A 19,206-nucleotide genomic window follows, 5' to 3' on the forward strand; every position below is an offset into this window, starting at 1 on the left:
CTCTGCTCCCTAAAGCTGTCTTCTGTGGCACAAAGCCAATCTGTTGACACTAAGCCATGCCTTTCCAAAGCAACAGTGACTTCTCTTACAGAAGGACCCACATTATGCCTTTCTATGCACATATCCTTTGTCGTTTCCAAATTCAGTGAAAAGGACAAAGTATCTTAATGTTGTTGGAGGCATATGAATGCTATTTTCACTTAACTCTGAAAAGCCCAAGTTGAAAGGACACAGATGTGTCTCACTGCTGCCAAGTCATCTTGGAAGAATTTTTAGGGCTAAAAGTGAGCTTTCCATGGCTTACTAATATAGTATGCACCAATTTTACTATTTTGATGTATAAGCCACAAGGCAGAGTACAAAACTTATAACTAGAATCAAAACATATCTCAGTTGCACTGCTTGAGAGGAAAATTGTATGGCTGGAACATGTTATTGTGCCATCTGCCCCAAAAAATATCCAGATGGCACCCTCTCCTCCCATAATGCAGAACGAAGCAGGGATTCCGATATCCTGCAATTGAGGAGAAGAGAGCTGGTCTTGTGGTAGCAAGCATGACTTGTCCCCATAGCTAAGCAGGGTCTGCCCTGGTTGCATATGAATGGGAGACTTGATGTGTGAGCACTGCAAGATATTCCCCTCAGGGGATGAAGCCACTCTGGGAAGAGCATAAGGTTTCAAGTTCCCTCCCTGGTTTCTCCAAGATAGGGCTGAGAGAGATTCCTGCCTGCAACCTTGGAGAAGCCGCTGCCAGTCTGTGAAGACAATAGTGAGCTAGATAGACCAATGGTCTGACTCAGTATATGGCAGCTTCCTATGTTCCTATGTAATTGTGATGATGGAATAAGGCAGAGTACCTGCAACAGCCACATTCCCAAATACATAGTGCTGGATAATTGACAAGTTTGTATCAGTATTCAGCACGAGATGAATGTAAGACCTGAATTAAGTGCTTCTGAGCATAGGAAGAGCACCTTTCCCTCTACACTGAGCAACCGCAGCCTGGCTCTCAAGCAGGCTTGTTTTAAGAAAGATGGTTTTCAATTCTGCCATTAGGCAGCAATATTTGTATCAGCAAATACAAGACAGGCATAGCCACATGTATTAAACAAGAGCAGCTTTTGTTGTAGGAGTGGGAAAGCTTTGAAATATACCAAGCAACGATACTCCCTGCAATACCCAAGGAAGCAATTATTCCCAATTAAATGAACAATTCAAGACACAAAACAGAAGTTGTTTCTCAGCACCTTCATTTCGGCCCATAGAAAACAATTATCCAGATCACTGAACGTGGATTAGTTATCCCTCAGTGCTGATAAATCATGCTGTTATATTCTCCAATGTGTAAAGGACCTTTGTTAGAGGTCCTTGCTGGCAATCGTGTCCCACTTAAAGAATGTCTCCTGAGGGATGTCTGCTTGACATCCTCTTCTTGATCAGCTCCTGTTAATGTTGTGGTGCTGTTACTTTATTATTATCTGCTGTTTTTCAGGCTTCTGTTGTGCTTGCGTACAGGTGTATGTACACACGTACATGTTTTTGTGTGAATGACTGTACATAACTTCGTTTTAAGAGTGAACTGAAGACCCTCTCAAATCCAGGTACAAATAGAAGTGTAATGCTGTGCATGCATTCAACATAATGTGATTAATTGTACATGTGTACACTGTAATAGATTGAACATGTGTTCAACATAATGTGTTAACAGGGCTACCATGTTTTATTTTTATAGACAAGTGAACCTTACCATTGGCGGTTCCATGTATCCACGGTCCGGTAACTTGGCATACGTTGGGTGGTGGGGGTTGTTTGATAGGGTTAATTTCCACATATCCGTGGTTTCAGGGTGGCGGGAAATGACCTCCGAGGCCATTTCCGGCCACCATTTTAAGAAAAGGAGCCATTTCTTTAAAAAAAAAAAAAATCCCCATGAAAAATCATGGGGAAATGGCCATTTGGAACATTTGCGCGACAGATGCAGACCCCACAAAGCATGGTAGGGCACTTTGCATTATTTATGCCCAGTGTTGCCATTTCCCCCCACAATTTTGAAGCCTCCGGGAACCTAACCCTGCCCCCCCCCATCACACTGACTTAATCCCCTGCTATCCGTAGTTCCGTTACCAGCGGTTGTAGCAGAGAATGGAACCGCAGCGGATAATGGAGTTTGCCTGTACTATAATGTTGCTCTGGGTGTACTTTATTCTGAAGGTAGAGGATTCAAATAAATATTTCAAGCAACAGGTTCCTGGACTCATATCTGCCTGGAATTTAAACTCTCTGACCTAAGAGCTTAGCAATTTCCCTTCATTTCAGATGAATGGCAACTGGTCATTGCTACTCAGTACTGAGTGATAGGCGCTTTGCACATTCTCGGGGACTTCCTCTTTACTTCTCATGTTCCAAAGCAGAACCCTGGCCTTCAGAGTCTATGTAGTTGTATATATTTTGTACTATATTAAATTGAACGTGTGTAGGTGTCACTGGCATAGTCAACACGTGCCACAAGATCCACAGCTTATGTTGCTTCCCATGCCACATGCCGCAAGTACCTTACACCACTTGTGGATTAGCTTATAGCAAAATATGAGGGTTGCTTGATGCAAATATGAAACACATGAGCCAAAAGTGAAGCTGTAAATACCTAACTGAAGAAATTAGTTTATAAAGTGTAACTTGGAAAAATAATTTGCACCCCCACTGTGAGTTCTGGAAATATGTCCCCAGGGTCAAGGAACCTGAGGGATCTATTTTTGGGAAGCATGGTGACCTCCAGAAGGAAAGGGGAGACTGGCAAAAACTGCCCCTCCCCTGTTGCACATGTGAAATGTTAGTGCACACGCTAGTCTGAATGTCAGGCAGAGATCGTCGTTCAAGACAAGCTGTAAAACCCAATAATACCTCAGATCATCTTTAACAGCTCCCCAATTGCGAGGTCCACTTCCGCCCCTTTTGTCTTCTGATCGGATTCCTCTAGAGACAGAGCAAAACAAGTATTCTTTTAATATCCCTTTCCTTGGTATATGTAATAGTTACACAAAAGCAAGCTGGACAGGTGCTTTAAATTCCCCCAACCACTATTTATAATGCCCCACCAAAAGCAATTAAAATGCTAGACAATGGCACATTTAAAGCACTTACGTTTTGTCACTCCCACTCTGCCGATCAAATTCCCGTTTCCCTCTCTGATCAAAGCCATTGAAAGTTCTGTTCATTCCACCACCTCTACCTCTGCCTCTGATTCCACCTCTTCCTCCCCGACCTCTCATTGGCCTTTCTCGATCAAATCGGTCTATTGGTCTGAAATGTAAGGTATATCAGAACCAGAGTATTTAAAGATAGTATAAATGTAATACAGAAAATTTCGAGTTTCACACATAAGACAACTGTTCTACTTTTTAATCTCACAGCTTTAACACTGTTTCTTGAACATTTTACTGCACAGTGATCAAGCCTACAATTCTATTGTTTTAGCCCCATGAGTAATAATAATAATACTTAATTTTTGAGTTTGTCTCCAATATGAAAGTGAAATTCCTTCCATAGGCCACACTATTTGAATTCTTCTCCACAAGTACAGTCAAAGGCTCAATTAAAGTACCTGAACACCCAGTCTCAGTGCTGGACAAACTGTAATGATGCCAGCTTCAAAATTACACCTAAACAGAATTGAAAACAATCCTCACCCCTAAATAGCCTAACCATAGGAATTCATGCACTTTTTTGATAAGAGATAGAAGGTGTTAGGCTCATTTCTTTCTTTCTCACATTTCTGTAACACCACATGTACATCCCTAGGCACATTAAAATAATTAAAAGCCTGAGAAAACAGGTGCATCTTAAGGGTCTTAAACAACCATAACAGCAATCTTATGCTAATATAACAAGGTTCTTTTTCCAGCATATTAACTTTATTAAAAACAGCAACATGATTTTGCATTCCACATCTTTTCAAGTAAATTATGTAAACCCAATTCACACTGGGAAAGACTCCGGCTCACATAAGCAGTTGGTCCTCAATAAATCTGATGCATAGAATCTTGAGATACAACAGTATCTAAAGTCTTGAGATAGAGTTAACTGGGGATACATAACCAAGCACAAAAAGAAGAACAGATCATTGGTCTTCACTTACTGTGAAGGCTCCTTCTTGATGCTGGAGCTGAGGACATCTCTCATTGGGTTATCCTTTCCACATGCTCCCAGGCAGAACTAATGAAATTCTGTTACTAGCCTTAAGAGCCTGGAATGGATAACCCCTCCCAGTTCTTTTAGGCCAAAGTGCAAGTAGCACAGAACTAGTGATGTCACAGACCAGTCCGTAGGCCATTCTACAGGCCTCCGGACCGGTCCGGACATGGGCGGTTCGGGCGGACTGGGGTGGGGGTTCCGTGTACTTACCCCACCCGCCGCTTTCCCCCCTCCAGCACACGTATTTTAGTCGGCAATTGGGGCGGCTTCCCCCACTTGGCTGCAAAAGGCTTCAGGAAGCCTTTTACGCACGTGCACGTCGCAGAGACGTGATGCGCGCACGACATGCACACGCGCAAAAGGCTTCCTGAAGCCTTTTGCAGCCGAGCGGGGGAAGGGGCGGCAGGGAGGTATCCTGACGCCCCAATTGCTGACTAAAATACGTGCGCCAGAGGGGGAAAAGTGACGGGAGGGGAAAGTGGCGGGAGGGGTAAGTACACCCTCCCCCCTCCCTTAAAGGAACCCCCACCCTAGTGCCGGACCGCAGCTCCGCAGTTCCGTGCACACCTCTACACAGAACTAAGTAAATATAAAAAAAGAGGATATATACACATACACACACACCCCAGATGAAAACAGTGGAGAATACATAGATCCCACATATATAAGACTAATACTCAAACATCTTGGATTCCCATGGAGTAGGCTGGGACACCACCTGGGAGGCCAAGATGTCCTCGGCTCCACATCAAGAAGAAGCCTTCACAGTAAGTGAAGACCAATGCTCCATTCTCTGATGCCTGTAGCCGAGGACATCTCTCAGTGGGACATACCAAAGCCATGGCCAAAATTACTCTGGGAGGGAGTGTCCCCACTTACTCTGGGGGAAGAACCTATTTTAGTACTCTACAGCCAAAAGCCACTTGTGATGAGGCAAACACATCAATCTTGGAGTGCTTTGTGAATGTCGATGGTGCCTTCCAGGTTGCAGCTCTGCATATGTACTGAAGCATTAGTTGAGAAGGCAGCAGATGTGGCTGCTGCTCTAGTTGAATGTGCCAGAATGTGTTATGGAGCTGGAAGATGTTGAGATTCGTATGCCAGTGAAATGCAATCCATCTGGCAAGCGTCTGTGAGGATACGTGGCATCCCATAGAAGCTGGTAAGAAACTAATAAAGAGGGATTCCAACTTCCTAAAGCCCTCTGTGCGCCTCAAATACATCTTTAGGCATCTAGCTTATGCCATTCTCGTTCCCTGGGATGAACCGGTCTGGGACAGAAAGATGGTAGAATTATATCCTGAGAATGATGGTAGGCTGATGAGACTTTCGGCCTAATGAACGGATTTGGAATGAGTCAAACAGAATCCGTCGAGAATACACATAGATCTTTGTGGGCAGATAGTGCATTCAGCTCTGATACTCTTCATGACGATGTTATCGCCACTAAGAACGCAGTCTTGTAAGTTAACACCCTTAAGGGAATGGACCTAATTGGTTCAAAGGGCGCAGTTTGCATAGCTTTTAGCACTGTGTGTAGGTGCCATGATGGAAAGCAATGGACTACCATTGGAGATAACAGGGTTACAGCCCTAAGAAACCTTTTAATATGGGGATGATTTATCACCCTGGATTTAGAGAGGCCGCTTATAACCCCTGCCAGGGAGGCTGCCTGCCTCGTTAAGGTATTTGCCTTGAGACCCTTATCTAATCCGTCCTGAAGAAAAGCAAGAAGATCTTTAACGGACGCTGCCCCACAAGGTATTGCATGGCTTGTTGACTATCGTAGGATCGCTCTCCACGTGTATTGATATATACGCTTGGTGGATTCTCTCATGCATGCTAGCACAGTATGCAATACTTTGTTAGACTAATCAAATCTACTCAAGTCTCCAGGCAGCTAGCTGAAACCAACCTGGATCATGGTGTTCGACTGGACCCTGATGGAGGAGGTCTGCTGACACTGGGAGAAGCCATGGTTCCTGAGTGGCCATGTGATATAGTTCTGGAAACCATGGCCTCCTGAGCCAGTAAGCAGCTATCAGGATGACCTGTGCCCTGAAGAGTCTGACCCTGCGAAGAAAGAGGGCCAGGAGTGGTATTGGTGGAAATGCATACAGAAGTTCCTGAGGCCATTCCTCTGATAGGCTGTCCACTCCCTCCGCTTGCAGACACGGAAACCGGGTGAAGAACCTTAGGAGTTGTCTGTTCAAGGTTGATGAGAAATGGTCGACTACTAGATGACCGAACAGTTGTGTGACCTTCATGAAGATCCTCCTGTTGAGCGCCCATTCACCAGGTAGTAGTTGTTCCCAACTTAACCAGTCCACAATGGAGTTGAAGTCTCCCTGGACATGGTGGGCCATCACCAATGCTAGATGAACTTCCGCCCTTGACATTAACAGGGAAGCTTCTGTTTGGAGAGAGCGCAACCTGTTTCCTCCTTACCTGTTTTATGTGGGCTTTCGCGGTCGTGTTGTTCCTGCACCAGTCTGAATTGGAGATGCAGGGTAAAGGGGTGCCAGTGGCTCATTTGGGAGCAGTGGTGGCAAAAGGTTACTGGGTATAATATCAGGTGATTTGCCCCCAGACCCTTCCGATGATCGACCACTCCCTCTTAAATTCACTAATCCAACCCAATCTTGTGGAGGAGAATCCTCCAAGCCCTCAGCATGAGTATGTTTTCTCTTGCACCTGGCCTTTTTGGGTGGACAGGATGTAGACACCTCAGAGGAGGAGGGAGAAATTGAGCGATCCCTGCCCCTTCTCTTGGTTCTTTTATGCTTTGTAACCTGCTTCAAAGAAAGACTCAAAGTTTCTTTGACCCAATTTTGTCAGGAGGTAGGCATTTCCAAGGGGAGATGGCTAGGTTGCAGATCTGGTGGTTCTGTACATTAGGAGCACGCTGGGGGTTAGCTCAAGGGGGTCCCTGGCTAGCCGTGACACAGAGGGATCTCACCGGTCCTGCAGAACTGTCCCTGGGTCCGGCTCCGGCTCCCTGGCAGTCCGTGGGAGAAGCACGGCTCAGATTAGCGGCGGTTCCTGGGCTTCCTGGCAAAATTGTTGCATTGTCACTTGCAAAAACTGCTAGATGTTGCAGCAGTTGCAATGGCACTCCTTGGTTCTTCCAACCTTGGGTTAGGTGGGAGCGAGCCTGAGGACTGGCCCATGCTACCCAGCTGCAGCTCTCCCCTTGCTCACAAGGAGCTCCTCGTGGCGTGGGCTAGTAAGGAGGGACACAACTCGGTGTCCCTGCCTGAGGTAATCAGAGGGCCTGATCCAGTGTCCCCTGTATTCGTACCCTCATTTAGTGCCATTGGGGCGCAGCCGGTAATGGCGGCGAAGGCAAACCCAGCGCTCTAGTAGCGAATGGGAAGCCCAAAGTTTTTCTCCCTGTGGGCACTGAGATTCTTCTAATGACCTGTCAGCGTTCCATAAAGACTACACACAGAATCAGGGAGGGCAGGAGCAGAGGACAAAAACGGAGATGAAATGGAAAGACTAGATAGAGTTATGTTTTTTGTTTGTTTTTAATATAGAAAGAAGAAAGAGATAACTAGATTAAGGTAAAAATGAAGACAGATAAGAAATTTACAGATAATAGCCTTTGTAAAAAGGAGCAATACAAACGATCTCTTCCTAGGAGCGCAGTAGGACTAAAAGAACTGGGTGGGGTTATCCATCCCAGGCTCTTAAGGCTAGTAACAGAATTTCATTAGTCCTGCCTGGGAGCACAATGAAAGGATAACCCAATGAGAGATGTCCTCGACTCCAGGCATCAGAGAAGAAGATGTTTACCTAACTGACGTTCTTGGAGGATGATATATGCAGTCACACTTATGGAATATGTGCCTGCACAGAACCTCCTTTGCAGCTTTCTAGATTTCAGTCTCAAGAGTTTTGGCATGAGCCATGGCCCAATGGAGCCATGAGAACATAAGCCCAGGTAAGCATGGTCTGTCTCCTCCATTCAGATCATTGGGTTATGGGATTGTACAGATGACTTGTCAAACAACGTCAGTTACAGGCAAGCAACCTATTCTTCATAGTCTCTCTGCATTCACACCCACGGGAAACTAGCAATCTACCTTACCAGGAAGGAAGGTGCATGGTTATTTGAAAACAATGATAACTGACTCCTGTCAACTAGTCAGAAAGGGACCTTCTAAAGTGGGAGTTCACATACTTAACAGAGGGAGCACAACTGCATTTACTTAACCCCAACACAACATTTCGACAGTGAGAAATGTTGCTGGTGAGCCCTTAGGGGATGGGGAAACATCTTTTCCTTTTCCTGTGTAAACTGCTTTGAAAAATTTGTTGAAAAGCAGAATAGTAATAATAGACTGCAGAACTGCTCTGCTGAAGGTAGCATCAGAACAGAAACACACATCTAGGGCATGTAATGCCAAATAAAGGTGGGTGATTAAGCTCAAGCAGCAGCTCAGCAGAGTTCTAGGACAGCAGAGCCCTGGCTAAAGGGTAGCAAGGCCACTATAGATTGCATGTACTGGGCCTGGACCAAAGTTTGCACCAGGCAAAATCTTGATTGTGGAGGAGATGAACTTTGTGGGATATTGTGAGGGTGTTGCCAGTCCACAGTAACAGAAAAACAGGTGTGGTGTGAAGACTGCTAGACACAGAAGGAAAGAGCATGCCTGACATCCACAGAGTTTAGTGTCTATTCACTGAAAATCAGCAAAGGAAGATATATAGGAGACAGATGTCATATGGAAGGCAGAGATGAGAACATAAGAGCAGCCCTGCTGGATGAGGCACAAGGCCCACCTAGTCCAGCATGCTGTTTCACACAGTGGCCCACCAGATGCCTCTGGAGAGCCCACAGGCAAGAGGTATGTGTATGCCCTCTCTCCTGCTGTTGCTGCCCTGCAACTGGTATTGAGAGGCATCGTGCCTCTGAGGCTGGAGGTGGCCCACAACCACCAGACTAGTAGCCGTTGATAGACCTGTCCTCCATGAGTTTGTCCAAGCCCCCTTTAACGTCATCCAAGCTGGCGACCATCACCACATCTCACAGTAAAGACTTCTATAGATTATGTGCTGTGTGAAAAAGTACTTCCTCTTGTTGGTCCTAATTTTCCCAATCTTCCGTTTCATGGGATGACCTCTGGTTCTAGTGTTGTGTATGTGTGAGAAAGAAGTTTCTCTGTCCACTCTCTCCACTCCATGCATAATTTTATACACCTCAATCACATCTGTGCACTGTATTCTTGAACTGAGTCAGTACAATATATAATCATTAGTATATGAAATATTTCAATACAGAAATGCCAGAATTGGTCCCTTCATGTTCAGGTCTTTATTTTTAAGGCACGTATAACACTTTTATAGTAACCTCAACTTTTTTTACGATAGTTAAAAAGGTCTTGCTACAGTTCTAAAGCCCTGGGGCAGCCACAGAGAAGGCCCAGCCCCTAGTTGCCACCAGACGAGCCAGTGGCAACTGTAAACCGACTTCCCCAGATTTTAATAGGCGGAAAGGTTTATGACAAAGAATGTGGTCTCTTAAGTACCTTGGACCTAAGATGTCCAGGGCTTTATAGCTAATGACCAGCACTTTGTATTTCACTTAAACATATCAGCAGCCAGTGTAATTCTTTCAGAATTAGTTTTATATGTCCCAGAGTCCAATCTTTGTATGCTTCTTAGAGACAGTAAATGTTTGAGCAGTTGTCTTATACATCTTTGCCCTCCTCTGTTCTGCAGAGGTTGCAACCAGTGCACAGAGTGCCAAAAGTGAAATGAGCATCAACAACACTGGTTGGAGAGTCAGATCAAATGTTGAGCCTTGAAGTCGAGGCTAGTGGTGCTAGTGAAGAGATAGAGAGGTGAGACACTCCCGCATCCACCACTCCCCATGCTGACATGGGAGATGCTACAGAGAGTTCCAAAGACCCGAGTGAAGTGATGAGTGGGGCCAAAACCAAGCAGAGGTTTGCCTATAGTGCTTGGAATTTGGGCCAAGGATTCAGGGATTTCCAGCACTTCCCCCCCAGAGGTCAGCACAAAGTCAAGACAATTTGTTGCGTCTTGCCTCCTTGGTGAATTTTTGGCAATGGATGCAAGATTCGACACTGCACTTTTCTAAGCAGGCAATGAAGGGAATTTACTCCAAGAAATGCAAGACTTGCAGAACGACATCCTCAGGGGCATAAACTGAGAAGTGGGGTAAAGGTGGACAAGGCAGAAAGAAAAATAACTAAAGAGAAAAATGAAACATACAGGAGAAAAATAAGGTGAGGGGGGAAGTCTGATGCCAAACTCTGTTGGTAGCAGAGGCTTTCTGTCCAAGATAAAGATCAGCTCAATGCTACTACTGTGGCAGTTGAAGAAATGTGGGAGGAAGCATAGGCCATGCCTAGTTGGGCATGTGTTCTCACCCCACGAGTGTGGCTCGTGGCAAAACTCTTGATGCAGAACTCTGCAAAGTTCCAAAGAATGTTCTGTGCAGCCGGTGACTGCACAGATATGAAGACAAAGACCACAACCACCACTACACGGGATCACTGGCCAAAGTCATGGTGTTGATTACCATCTTGGTGAGCAGGTCATGCTAAATAGCAGCTTGTAAAAGGGCTCCAAAACCCCACTGAAGGCCAACTTATGCTTCCCTTCAGAGCATTTACCTTTCTAGCATAAACTCTGCTTGCCTATCCACTTCATGAGGACGATATTCCCTGAAAGAAGGTCTCCATTCAGCTTTATCTTGCTTTACCTCTGTACCTCGGCTATCGTTCCATCCTTGCTGTTCTCCCCTTTTCGGAGCTCGCTTCTGGCCTTTGGGAGACAGAACAAATTGTTTAGATAACTGGTAGCAAAAAACAAAACTAAAGTATTATACAAGTTGATTGCAATTATCATATGCAATACCATTTGCCATAATATCAACTTCCGCATTAGTGTGTGTTACTTGCAATTTTTCTCTTGTTATGCTTCAGAAATCTATCCCTCCCACTGCACTGGTAATATCTGAATAGCCTAGCACTAGTACTGAATAACATTTAATCATTTGTTTTGAGAGCTAAATTCAGACTGCTACTGAAAATGATGAAGTTCTATCAATTACTTAATACATTTGAGCAGCTGGCAACATATCTGAACTAGAGAGGTGATCTTATATAACCCATATTAGTTGTATGGTCAGTTTCAGCTATGGAACAGTTTTTAAAAGGATGTGTCATGGCTTAGAAACAGAGACGGCAACAAGCCAATAAAGCTCACAAAGCTCATGAAGAAGTTTCCAGGTTTCCTTCCCTGGAATTTTCAATTACAGGATCTCATATAGCATGGCTGTGGAAACATCTTTGCTATTAATTCCACAGAGCTGCTGTCAGAGTAGTCAGTGCTATACTAGATGAGCCAACAATTAGACTGAGTGAAAGGCAGCTCCTCGTATATGCACAGTCAAGGCTTAACCCTGTATGCACTGCACAAATGCATCAGAAGTTGGGCTCTTTACTGAATATAAATGGGGCTGCATCACTGTTCACAACAGAGTGGCTCATGCAATGGGGTCTGTCTGGCTGGGTTGCCCTTGTCACCTTCCACTTCTTCTCTCCTTCCAAACTGTGTTAATTCCGAAATCTCTTTACAAAACAGCAGCCTCAATTTAAATGTCAACACTCACCTAGATTAATTGCTTTCTCTAGCACACTCACAACCCCTATTATTTGAGAAGCATAACATTTTGGTAATAGCCATTATTAAACTCACGCCCCCCACCCCCACCCCGAACATATGATAGAACCATGATTTTTCCAGTTCAATGAATGCACTGGGTGACAAACACATAATTCAAGAGTGCTTAAGTCTCTCTCAGTACACAAGTGAACACTACCAACATCTTAACTGTAGATTAGTCAGATGCTGCCAACATCTTGAGACTTCAACCGACCAGATATGTATTGTTCTTAACTTGCTTATATGAGCCAAGAATTTAAGCTCTGCTTTTCATGAGGCCTTTTAAATAAATACCTGGGCAAAAACAAATTTTCAGATCCTAATATGTGACATCTGAATTACTATCTAAGCAGTTCCAACAAAATAAAACCCATAGAAAACACTTCTCAGCTATATAAACAAAAATCATTTATTTATTCTAAACACAAGATAAAGAGCAGGAGCCCCATCCAAGGCTACTCCAACATAGATATGAAAAATATCCGAAGATACTGTGAAGAAATGAACATTTATAGGTCAACATGTCAGTCCAAAAAGTCCCTCTGTCCCACCTAAAGACTGCTTCAGAAACCTCATCTCAGTGAAAGCATATTGTCAAAATGCTAAATATGATGAAGTACACTAAGCCAACCAATGCAATACTAGCTGGCCCGGGCACAGAGCATCTGTGCCTCTAGTTGTTCCTCCCCCCGCCCCTTGTTCTTGGCTCTCCCCCAGATTCTCAGGCACCCCTGGCCACCGCCTTCCCTCCCCCTCCCAGCAGCCCGCTTGCAAACGAGAGCTGCCACACACAGGATTAGCCACAGGTACGTCTTAGCAAATGATATATCTAGATAGATTGCTAGGAATATAATTAGCTGGGGAAGCCTTCAGAAGATCCAAAGACCACTTCACACACAGTGTTGCACACAGATACATATTTTCCCCATAGATACATGATCTGTATGGGAAAGAGAGCATATTCATAATCACCTAGCTCAAGCACTACTTTTGCTGAAAAGCATACTGTGCACACAGGGAATATGGTCAGCTAGTCCTAGCTTGGGTCATTTGGGACCAAAAAAGTAAACATGAAAACCCCTTTGATAGAGGATGTGGGTTTTCTTATATCAGACTATTTCAATGTAAGATCATAATATACAAAACCAGACTTGAGACCAGTGGATCCATGCCTGCTTCCAAAAACTTAAACAGTCAATTCAACTCTTGCAAAATGTTGCAAAGTTAACCATATTTCTTTCATGGTGAGTGTTAACGTAAGAACAGCCCTGCTGGATCAGGCCCAAGGCCCATCTAGTCCAGCTTCCTGTTTCACACAGTGGCCCCCCAGATGCCTCTGAGAAACCCACAGGCAAGAGCTGAGAGCATACCCTCACTTGCTATTACTCCCTGCAACTGGTATTTAGAAGCAGGGTGGATTTGATTTAAATCAAACTGATTTAAATCACGATTTAAATCACTAGCAGGGTGGATAAAAATATAAAAAAATCTGATTGAAATAAAAAAATTGGATTTTTTGATTTAAATCGGATTTTTTTTATTTAAATCAGATTTTTTTTATTTAAATCGGATTTTTTTGATTTAAATCGGATTTTTTTGATTTAAATCGGATTTTTTTGATTTAAATCGGATTTTTTTGATTTAAATCGGATTTTTTTTATTTTTATCCACCCTGCTAGTGATTTAAATCGTGATTTAAATCAGTTTGATTTAAATCAAATCCACCCTGTTTAGAAGCATCTTGCCTCTGAGGCTGGAGTAGCCTATAGCCCTCAGACTGATAGTCATTGACAGACCTGTCCTCCATAACCTGGAGCCATTGATATATCTGTAGTGTTACCTTTAGGATTCACAAGAATGAAACAAATTGTTAAAAGTTAAGTGCTAATATGTAGAATGCATCATTGGCCCAGGATATGTACTTTTATTAAGTAAACAGCAATCATAGATGGGGTGATAGGATCAGACCCATTGCAAAGTAGTGTTTAATGCTCTTCCTTCTCACCAGTGTCATCTCTAATTTTTTTCATCTGTGTGCAGAATGAGTTAGCGATGTGCACGAACAGGTTCACAGGCCATGTTGGAGGCCTGAGAACCAGTTCACTTGCCCTGTGGTTTGACAAACCGCCGGCGGGTGTGTGTGTGTTGCTTTAAGGGCGGGGGGTTGTACTTACCCCTCCCACCGCTTTTCCCTCTCCAGCGCTCCAGTTTTAAGCCAAATCTTCGGGGTGGCAGCATTCCTCCCTGCCCCCTTGTTGTCATCCAAACCCGGAAGTAACACGGGCGCATGCACCTGTCGGCAGCGTGCGCCAGCAGGCACATGCACCCATGTTACTTCCGGGTTTGGACAACAACAAGGGGGCAGAAGATTTGGCTTAAAACTGGAGTGCCAGAGGGGGGGAAGCAGCGGGAGGGGTAAGTACAACCCCCCCCTTAAAGCAACACACACACCCCGGCATCGGACCGCGCCTACGTGGTCCATGCACATCACTAGAATGAGTTTTGTTCTGGGTGGCAGTATCAGGGCAGTGTGTGTGTACATATATATTCAGAGTGGGGTGTTCCCAGACATTTAAAAACTTGTGTGTGCACACATGTGCACGCATTAGAGAGAGCACTGCTTCTTACCATGATCCACCAAAATTGCTATTTGGGAGGGAAGGTTCCATTACTGTCAATGGAAGCTTCCCTCCAGGAGCCTTCAGCACGTTTGATGATGCAATTGTCACAGGGTCCACAACTGAGGGGGTGGGCGGAGGGGGGGATGACAACTGTTAGAATCATGTAGCCAGTTACACATTTCACATAATATATAGTTTGCACTCAGATGCAGTTTATTCTCAAGCCTTGTTCTCATGAAATGTTCCCCATGTTCAGTAAATGCAGGAAGCGAAGAGCAAAACTGCATCAACAAAGCAGCTTTTGAGAATGACAGTGGGGCTATTCCTGCTCTTAAGGCACGTGTCACCAGTACAAATGCATTAATCACCACTGCATCCACTGGTCACACCCCAACTCTGAAACATTTGCTGACCAGGCTCCTTGGAAACTGCACTTTCAGCATTTGCAAGAGACAAAGCTGAACATGCAGAGGTTTTCTCCACACATTTTGGAAACCTGATCAACCAGCAGGAGCAGTCCTGTGCTCCTGTTCTGTAACAGCACACACTTGGAAAACACTGACTTGGGCAAATCAGTCACAAACAGAAGACACTGTAAGTATGGCAGAGATATGCAACTCACCAGAATTATCTATGCTGAAAAAAATGCTCATTACAAAATACAAGGTCAGCCAAGGATTTTTTGTTTGGGGCACCATGTGCCACTGAGACAATGGCACATTGCTATGGCATTCTTAGCAAACCATAGACCATATGAAGGGCTGGGTCCACAGCAGTTCCATTAACATGGAAGCTATCCATCTTTCCACGTGATAGCAGCATATGACAATGTTTAGGAATCCCCAGCATGTATTCGACTCCTCCTGCTTCACTACAGATTTATTTCTTGGAAAATGGCAGTAGTAGATCAGAACACAATGTTGTAGACCAGGGTTTCTTAACCTTGGGCCCCCAGATGTTGTTGGACTACAACTCCCATCATCCTCAGCCACAAAGGTCATGTCTGGGGATGATGGGAGTTATAATCCAACAACATCTGGGGGCCCAAGGTTAAGAAACCCCACAATGAAAGACCGCAAACTATACATTTCCGTGTAACTCTTAAGTCAGATCTCTCATGACTTTGCTAGATGGTTCCAATTTCAAAATCAAGAGCAATCAAACATGTCATGCTGGAAAAATGCTTGGATTGTTCATCCTATCCAAACACTCCTGTGCATTTTTGTTAATGCACAGGAAACAAGAGTTTGCAGTTTACTGCACAACTTTGGAGACTAGCAGAGTTGTTAACATGCTATTTTCTGTATAGTGTATCTAACATTACATGGCTGAGGGGAAAAACCTTAGGAAATCCCAAGCACAGAAGCAGCTAGTAGATTACAGTTTCTAGTCCAAAAGAACAGTGCAAGTGGTAGCAGTGGTACTCTGCTCCATCCTGCAGGTTGAGATCCTGCAAGAGCTCATGCAGAAGGCAATAGCCATAGAATACAGACCTCAGACAATTTAAAAATGTTGCAACAGGGTAGACTACCAAGTAGGGAAGGGCAGTAGCAATTTGTTGATAAAATAAATGCTAGAATATGCACCCAAAATTACGTTAAGCCTTCTTGATGCTTACAATAAAGAATACTTCCACATGGGCCAAAAGTGAAATAAAGGAGTCCTCTATCAGTACATCAACACCAGAATTAATTATGAATGTCACAAGAGTTATCCTAATAGCAGGTAAATTAGCATGAACATTAGCTACTGTACTAGGTATTTTTACAGAAGTTATGTAGAAAGATTATCCATCTGTACTTCCGTTAAGTCATATTTATTTATTATTTATTATTATACTTTTTTTATTTTATTTATTGTTCAATGTCTATACTGCTTTTCATTAAGAAAAATCCCAAAGTGGTTTACAATATAATTAAAATAATGCACAATATCCAAAAAAGTACAGATATTAAATATAAACATATTTAAAAGTTTAAAAACCTATTAAAAATAGTAACACAAAACAGAAGCAGTAAAAATTGTACTTTCATATAAAAGCCTGGGTGAAGAGCCACATTTTTACTATTTTTCTACAAACTGTGATGGAGGCCAAGGAGCGGCTACCAGACAGGAGAGCATTCCAAAGCCTAGGCGGCAACGACTGAGAAGGCTCTGTCCCGCATGCACGACAGCTGAGCCTCTCTTACCATCAGCACGCGGAGCAGAGTCCCCTCTGATGATCTTGTCAAGTGGGCAGAAACTCTTGGGAGCAGGCAGTCCTTCAGATATTCATAGTCCAAACCATTAAGGGCTTTAAAGGTCAAAACCAGCACTTTGAATTAGACCCGGAAACAAATTGGTAGCCAGTACAGCTCTTTCAGAATGGATGTAATGCGATCGCAACAGGCAACTCCAGATAAAATCCTAGCACTAACTGCAGTTTCCAAATATTCTTCAAAGAAAGCTGCATGTAGAGTGTGTTACAGTAATCCAGCCGAGACGTGCCTAAGGCATAGGTAACTGAGACCAGATCTGCCTTCTCAAGAAAGGGACACAGCTGGAGCACTAGCCGAAGCTCTGCAACCACCTCCGCCTGAGCATACAAAAGCAGAGCTGGGTCCAGCAGTACTCCCAAGCTGTGCACTTGCCCTTTGAAGGGGAGTGCAACCCCATCCAGAACTGGTCAAATCCACTCATCCCGATTGGCTCTCCTATTGACCAACAGCACCTCCATCTTGTCTAGATTCAATCTCAGTTTACTAGCCCACATCTAGCCCATCACAGCCTCCAACCCCTAATTCAAGTCATCCACTGCCTCCCTAGAATCAGGTGATAAGGAGAGATAGAGCTGAATGTTATCTGCAAACACTGAAAACTCAGTCCAAGTCCTCAGATGACCTCTCCCAGTGGTTCCATGTAGATGCTGAACTTGGGGGGACAAAAACCAAAACCTGCAGGGCCCCACAGGTCAATGGCCAAGGAGCCAAGCAGTAGTCTCCCAGCACCACCTTCTGAACCTTCCTCCCTTCAAGAAAGGACCAGAGCCACTCCGAAGTAGTGCCTCCAATCACCATTCCCCGAGAAGCAATCCAGAAGGATACCATGATCCATGGCATCAAACATCACTGAGGGGTCTAGCAGAACTAACAAGGATGCACTCCCCCATCAAGCTCCTGGTGTAGATCATCCACTAGGGCCACCAAGTTTCAGTTTCAGTCCCATACCCAGGAGAGAAGCCAAATTAAAAAGAAGTCTGGATAATCCGTATCATTCAAGACCCTCTGCAGCTGAGACATCACCACATGCACTATCACCTTGCCCTAAAAGGGGAAGGTTAGAAGCAAATTTATGATTGTTCAAGGTTGGAGAACTTTTTAAATAACCTCACCACCGCCTCCTTGAGGCATGATGGCAGCCTGCCCTCCCGGCCTGTACCCTCCCTGGCAAATTTTATTAGCCATGAAGGGTAAGGGTCTAGAGCAGGGATTCTCATGTTGGGTCTCCAGATGTTAATGGACTTCAGCTCCCATAATTCCCAGCCCCAGTGGCCTTTTGTTGGGAATTATGGGAGTTGAAGTCCAATAACATCTGGAGACCTAATGTTGAGAATTCCCTGGTCTAGAGCACACAACATGGCCTGCACACTGCCCATGATCTTGTCTACATATTCAGGCTGCACCAACTGAAAAGAATCCAACACAATAGGACCAGATAATAACTGAGGCACATCTGCCAGAACTGCCAAAATCAGCACAGATGCGAGCGACTTTAGCTGCAAAGTGACATTCAAACTGGTCACAGCAGACTATAGAAGGTTTGTCCCCCATTACCCAGAGGGATGTGTGAAGCAATAACTTTGCTACAGGAAAAAGGCTCTGCCAGTCTACACTGAAGAGACACAATGGAGATGGAGGAAAAAAAAACGTATTTTCTCTGCCCCACAGAGTAGCCCTGAAAATGGGTTCCAGCCAGTTTTCGGACAGATTCATCACGATTCTTCCTCAGCCGTCGTCCAAGTTGTTTCATTGCCCTAAGCTCCTCAAAACCAAGGAGCAGAATGGGCTATTGCAAAGTTCTACTTTGATCTGCTTCCTACATTGCTAAACACCCCTATTTTCTGTACTGAACAAAGATATATTGGAAAAAAGAAAAGTAAATCTTATTCTTATGCACTTCTGCAGATTCAAATTTACTATAATGTTTGAAGTTAAAATCCTACAAATTTCAAACGTCTGTTTTGCAAACACAACATCAGCTGCAGATCCCATAATGTGATCCACCTGATTGAATGCAAACAACCAGGATGCAATATTCAGTACTTGGGTAAGACAACATACCTACATACATGCTTATGTAATCACAAGTCTGCAATTACAACACACACATTAGACCAACCAGTAGCCAAACATATTAATACTGGCGAACACACTGCAATAGAGATGCCATTGGATGCCGTGAAATTTGAAGCAAGAGAAAACTTTTGGATTCATGCACTCAGGACACTTGTCCCAGGAGGTCTCAACCTCAGTTTCGATCAGTTTTTAGAAAGCGTGTGAAATCTTGTTGCTACTGCTCTGTACTTTATTGTCATAGTGTCTGCTTTTTAAACTTTTAATTAGATTTGTGTTTTTATATTCTGTTTTAATATTTTTGTTGTGTAACTTTTATAATCCTATATTGTTTTAAGTGTTTTGTAAGTAGCCTTGAGAT

At 44.0% G+C, this 19,206-nt stretch overlaps 1 protein-coding gene across 1 annotated transcript in view; it reads right to left on the bottom strand.

Moving 5' to 3' along the window:
* The window catches only part of HABP4 (hyaluronan binding protein 4), a 28,943-nt gene that overhangs the window by 7,703 nt on the left and 2,034 nt on the right, over window positions 1-19,206 (bottom strand). Inside the window, exons 2-4 of the mRNA XM_053292389.1 lie at window positions 10,840-10,990; window positions 3,143-3,301; window positions 2,903-2,974 (exon numbers count right to left, since the gene is read on the bottom strand). Of these exons, the coding sequence (XP_053148364.1) occupies window positions 2,903-2,974; window positions 3,143-3,301; window positions 10,840-10,990 (382 nt within the window). The remainder of the gene's footprint in view (window positions 1-2,902; window positions 2,975-3,142; window positions 3,302-10,839; window positions 10,991-19,206) is intronic.

Source organism: Hemicordylus capensis, chromosome 2 (genome assembly GCF_027244095.1).
Source record: "Hemicordylus capensis ecotype Gifberg chromosome 2, rHemCap1.1.pri, whole genome shotgun sequence".
NCBI classification, from domain to species: Eukaryota; Metazoa; Chordata; class Lepidosauria; order Squamata; family Cordylidae; genus Hemicordylus; species Hemicordylus capensis.